The 6000-nt window shown below is 54.3% G+C and overlaps 1 protein-coding gene across 1 annotated transcript in view; it reads right to left on the reverse strand.

The window, feature by feature from the left end:
• The window catches only part of Gfra1 (GDNF family receptor alpha 1), a 193820-nt gene extending 190451 nt beyond the window's left edge, over positions 1-3369 (reverse strand). Inside the window, exons 1-4 of the mRNA XM_026389200.2 lie at positions 3305-3369; positions 2718-3002; positions 1573-1866; positions 246-329 (exon numbers count right to left, since the gene is read on the reverse strand). Coding sequence (XP_026244985.2) covers positions 246-329; positions 1573-1866; positions 2718-2757 — 418 coding nt within the window. The 5' untranslated portion in view covers positions 2758-3002; positions 3305-3369. The remainder of the gene's footprint in view (positions 1-245; positions 330-1572; positions 1867-2717; positions 3003-3304) is intronic.
• Between the last annotated feature and the right edge of the window lie 2631 nt (positions 3370-6000).

Consider the following 6000-nt stretch of genomic DNA (forward strand, 5'->3'; position numbering starts at 1 on the left):
AACCAAGTCACCTCCCCCCACCTACTTCCAAACCACCAGACCACATTGCTTCATTTAGAATTACTTCTAAGTCATGCAATCATCAATAAGCATGCTGCCTCTTCATTATCATCATCATCCTATTTCTAATTTCCCAGAATCACTGTGCCATTCAACTATCTACACTGTTTGAGAGCCAAAGAGAACGCAAGCCAAGGGATTTCAAACAGGCAAAGTCACAAGAGTGGAAGGATAAATCTGCTTACCTGATATGAATGGGACTACCCGGAATATATCTGACAATCTGCTGTTAACTGGTTCATACGGGGAATCTTCAAGCAGGTCATTTCCTAAAAACAACAGAAAGACTGGGCTCAGATCTAAAAAACAGATATATTTCAAGCACTGTTTCACTGCTGAATCTAAATTCTAATTATGTTATGATTGTGTAACAAAACGATACTAAAACTTTCCAAGATTTCAAATGCATGTCTTTGGCTATGGTTATTTCTTTTCATTCCTCTGCCTTTGTTGTCCTTGTTCTCCCCAGAGTACCATGAAAACATTGGAGAGCAACTCAGTCTGATCTTGCCAGAAAACTCTCCCACTCTTTGCAAAGGAACAAAATCAGAGAGGAAAGAGCCTGTGACGTCACAAGCTTTACTTGCCTCTAGGAGCCAATGGAAGAAAAGTAACCCAGAAGAGACCCCCCATTTCTGTTTGCCCAAAACATGGCATGTGGTCAGAAGGCAGGTGCCCTGCCTATTAAAAAGTCCATCTCTGAAACAGGTTTTATTCATAGATTTGGGAAGAAGTAGCAGCTGATAGATCAAATTGGGGTATTACTAATCCATGAGTGTGAGTCTCAGGTGAATGAATGCACAGGATGTTTGTGTTAGATTTACAAACTCAAACTCTAGCCACCTCTGATTCACATGTAAGACCAAAACCTTCCCACTGGCATGGATGGATGTGGCAAGTGATCTTCCCCCTCCCTGAGCTACTTCTGTGTTAACCAAGGTTGAACTGCAGCAGCTGCTTCAAGACTCAGCTAATCTAAGATGACAAATGTTTCTCACACATCTGCCTTTGATCCGTTTTGAGAGGGGGTAAAGATGGCATGGATTCCACTGGACCCCCCTTTATACTTCTTTATCTTATGTCAGAATAGGTGGAAGGGAAGAAGAGGGGAAACCACAGACATGATGCAGGACAAGCCTTGGTATTAGTATTCTGTGAAACCAGCTAAAGCCTAGGGCCTGCTCTCCTTGGAGTGGAGCTATGGGTTCCTTGGGTGACCTCTAGTTGGTTCCAACTCTGATGCTCTGAGCAAGTTTCAGATGGGTCAGCAGGGTCTTGGGGATAGCCCCCATGTCCTCAATGGGTTTTCCAACAATCAGCCCCAACAATGCTGCTCAGCCCAGCCGCAGCAAACACCAGCTGCTGCGGTCCCTAGGGGCCAATGAAAGGTCCTCATTCCGCAGCTGGGGAGAAGTGAGCGAAGGATGAGATCAGCCGGCTCTGGGACCGAGGGGCCGGCCTGCCTTCGGAGAGGGATGTGGGGGCAGGGGGGTGAGGGCCGTCAGCGCCTACCCTGCAGGCTCTGGTACATGCTCCAGTAGATGCGCAGGCAGTTCTTCTCCTTCTTCATGCCCCTCTTGCAGCGGCAGTTGTAGAGTGACTTCTGCTTCAGGGCCTCCATGGCGCTGCGGCACTCATCCTTTGCCTCGAGGCCGGATGCCAGACTGAAGTTAGTCTCCTTGCCCGCCACGCACTGCCTCAGCGTGCGGTATTTAGTGCTGCAACTCTGTTCTTTCAGGCACTGATCGCTGGCTTTCACGCAGTCCAGGCGGTCCACGCCGCTCACCTCCGCTGACAGAAGCAAATCTGCAGGGTGAAAGGGAAGAAGCCTGAATGCCGCGGGGCGGAGACCCCACGTCTCGTCCCGGAGAAGGACTAGCGCTGGGACGAGGATGTTTGACCACCTACAGAGGCTCCCTGGGCAGGGTGCGGGTTAACCCCCTTGTCCCAGGGGGTCCATTTTCTGGGCCCTCTAACTCCTGCCGCCATCACCTCTCCCCAGACTCGCGGGGGAAGGTGGCTCAGGCTCAGCCCGTAGGTGGTACCCGGTTGGACCTGGAGCCTGAGCTGCCTAGCGCGCCCGCCGCCCCACCGCCCGGCAGAGACCTGGGCGAGTGGCTGCCCCGCCTTCCCCCGCTCAGCTAGCTCGGCCCTAGCCCGAGGGCTCTGGGTGGAGGAGCTTGGTGGCGCTCGGGGAACCAAGCGCGCTCTGGGCGAGAGGCGGGCGCGCCACGTTCTGCTGCTTGCCGGGCGGTGAGCACCGGAACGTTATTCGGAGAAAAGTTTTCCCTTCGAAGTTTGCTTTCCCTGCCCAATGTTCCCCCACTCCACCTGCCCGCGGCGCTTCCGCGAATTCCTTGGGGCTGGAAGGGGCGTTAGGCCCGAGCTGAAGGACTCGGACCCCTTAGCTCCCCTCCAGGCTGGATCATTAAAAAACACAGGGAAGAAAAAAAAGAAAGGCAAGAAACCCTGCAGGCAGTGATGCGTCGCCACCGTTCCCCAAGCCCAGAGATTCGTGGTCCCCTTTCCAAAACGAAACTTCTTCCTCCCTCATCCACTGTACCTGCTCTGCAATTTGGGGGGACTGCCTCAAGTGACCCACAGAAAGACTTCGTGGGTTGAAAAGAAAAACAAAGCCGGCGACGGCCTCGACTTACCCAGAAGCGGCAGCGCGAAGTACAGGGTCGCCAGGAACATTGTGCCGGCTCGAAGCTGGTCCCCGCCCCCCCAAAAATCCCGAGCCGCCGCTGGGTCTCGCCGAGGGAGCTCAGCATGCAGCGATCCTCGGACGACCGCGCTCTTCTGGCCGCCCAAAGTTCAGCTCCATCCAGTGGGAGAAGAAACTCCCGGTCCGTCTGCCGCCACCGCCGCCGACTAGTCAGCTCCAGCGGTCGCAAGGGCGGATGGCGGTTCCGCTGTTAGGGGTTCAGGTCCGACCCAACCTGGAAGGGAGAGAGCGCTTTGAAATGAGAGCCCAGAGAGCTGAAGCCTCTCACTACCGCCCCTCTCCCCTCCCCCTCCCGCCGTGGGGGACTTTCCAACGCCACGGTAAGGACCCCCCCACAAGCGCTGGTCTGGACGCTGGGGGGGGGGGAAGCATGTGCGTGTATTCCGGGAGGGTGGGGAAGGCGCCGGAATGGGAGATTGGGGGTTGGAGAGGTCGGACACTGGCTCCCGAAGTCCAAGGGGATGACTATCCGGCACAACCCAAGAGGCTGCACGCAAGCAAACAAATAAACGTTACTTTCCGAGCGCTGCGAGCGGAGCCTGCAGCTTCCCGGTGTCGGAGCCCTCGGCGGTGGCAGTGGCGGCAGCGGCGGCAGCAGCAGCAGTAGCTCCCTATCCAGTCCGGGCGCGGAAAGAACCCCTTCTCCCGGGAAGTTAGCCGCCCCCTCCTCTTGCCCGCCCGCTAGCTAGCTTGCTCTGCCGCCAGCCCTCCGCATGCAAACCACCAATCGCTACCCCTCGTCGCCGAACTCCCCCACCCCACCCCACCCCCCGGGCTCGCCTCCTTTCTGAGGCTGGCGGGCGAGAGGCAACCGACGTCCGGACTAGGGCCGAAACCCCGTTCTAGCGCCCCTAACCAGCGGTGCGTCTTCCACTCCCTCCCCAGCGACAGCGCCTTTTACCCACTCACCCAGTGGCGAGTATCCACACCACCGCCCTAGGAGAGCGTGCGGGTCCGCAGCACCCGCGAGCACCGGCAGGTGCAACCCCACGCCACGAGCGCCCCCGGGGCCCCAAAGTTGGCGGACGTCTGCAAGATGAAATGGAGTGGCTGGAGCGAGAGAGGGAGTGAGCGGAGATGGGTCTCCAAACAGAACCAGAAAACTCCAATACCACCAACCTGGACCCAACCGACCGCGTCCAGCTGCGGCGAGGAGCCAGTTTATTTGTTTATTTATTTATTCTTTGGGGGAGTGTCCCCGCCCCCTCCTCCCTTTCCGGGCCCACTTTCTCTACGCTAGGAAAAAACGATGCGGTAATCTTCTAGAGCTCGGCGGGCCGAATTGGCCCGGACGATTTCCGAGCAGAGCCCATGGTTCGGATGTCCATTAGGGATGTTAGTGGTTATTGGAAGCAGCGCTGAGGATGGCGTGGCCAGATTTCTCCTGGCCAAAGGACCCTCGGCCTGTTTTTATTCCCACTGCCCCGCAGGACAGCACAGCCCCTTCAGATGCACGCGCGCCGGCGGCTGGATCCTGGGCCGACCCGCACGCGCGCGCACAGGACACGCAGCGCTATGCAGTGGGCCGGGGGCGCAGATACACACACACACACACACACACACACACACACACACACACACATCTTTCCCTCTCCTCCTCCTCCTCCTCCTCCTCCTCCTCCTCCTCCTCCTCCTCCTCCTCCTCCTCCTCTTCTTCTTCTTCTTCTTCTTCTTCTTCTTCTTCTTCTTCTCTCTCTCTCTCTCTCTCTCTCTCTCTCTCTCTCTCTCTCTCACACACACCCATCACACACACACTCACTCATACACACAAAAGGGCACAATGCACAAGGGCTCTTTCTTAGTGCAATGCATCCAGACCCTTCTGAACACAAAGTTTTTCCCCCACGTCACTCGCAGCTGTGACTCAAGACTCTGCGCGTTAAAGACACACTCCGACCCAAGCCCCCGGAGCGGCGATCGTGGGATGCACCCACCGGTTCATCCGTGCCAGGGTATACACATTCACATATGCACAAACAGTAGCTACCTCTCTCCTCCAAAGCTTGGAGACAAAAGCAGAGCCCCAAACCCATTTAAGCGTTTAAGCTTGGTCAGACCCGGCTTTGGGAAATTTATAAGGTGACCTCCATCTTGGCTGTTTCAAGAGTGAATTAAAAAAAAAAAAAAGCCGAACATATATACACAGTCCTTCACTCCAGCTTTCCCAGGCATGCTGCTGAACCCCCTACTGCTGTTGGACACACAAGCTCTCTTTCCAGCACGCCGGGGCGCCCAGTGCACTGGGTCTAGAGATCTGGTCTGAGAAATAGCTCCCTATGGTGGGTGGCCGTCTGGCCGTTCAGGGTTTGTATTCGATATCTTTGCTGATGTACAAGTTCATCTCTCAGGGAAACAGATTTTGAATCAAGTCTGTGTGAGCCCAGCTGTCAAATCTGTAAACCTATCACACCAGACAATGGGTCGCTGCGGAGCACAGAAAATAAATGCTCGCTTTGATCCAGGAGGGTTAATTGAAAAGGGCACGGTCTTCAGTTGAAGTTTGAGGCCATGGTGTAAGGGCGGGGAGAAAAGGAGGAGGAGTGGGTAGCTCTCCATTCAACTACACATCAGCCAGGCGCGCCCTTCAGCTGCGGTGTCTGCTCGCGCGTGCTGCGCATTGTTCAGAGTCGCCCTAGAGTGTCTGAGCCTCAGTGTGCGCCTCAGACCCCGGGGACATCCCACCAATCCAAGATCCTCTTCTGCTGTGCACGTGTTCCTCAGGAGAGGTATGAAGAGACTGATGCGCTCATGAAGGGCCCCTCCCTCAACACACACACGCACAGTAACACCATATGCAGATTTCTAGTTCAGTGTATCAGTTTACACTTGGTTGTTGAGTAAACAAAGCAAACATATGTCACATTTTCAGGACAGATGGTCCAAACCAAGGGCTACTTAAGTTCTCTTTCCCTAACAGTAGTAAGTTACAGGGTAGACGAACTGAAAATGTAATTAAGTCTTCCAATCAGTCTCTTTAACTAAAAGAATTTTATTATCATATATTCACACACATATCAGAAAAATTCTGGGGAGGTGTTTTTAGTGAAAGGAAGACTGAAAAGAAATTAAAGAGTTTATCTGAAGACTCTTGTTTCTCCATGGACACCCCAAACATAAAACCCTCTTTCATTGTTCCATTTTGTAAGCAGAAAATGAATGTTTTCCTTTGGGAAATCAGTAATTGGAATTCCAATTTTTCCTAGATAGACTGC

The sequence above is a fragment of the Urocitellus parryii genome, chromosome 5 (assembly GCF_045843805.1).
Source record: "Urocitellus parryii isolate mUroPar1 chromosome 5, mUroPar1.hap1, whole genome shotgun sequence".
NCBI classification, from domain to species: Eukaryota; Metazoa; Chordata; class Mammalia; order Rodentia; family Sciuridae; genus Urocitellus; species Urocitellus parryii.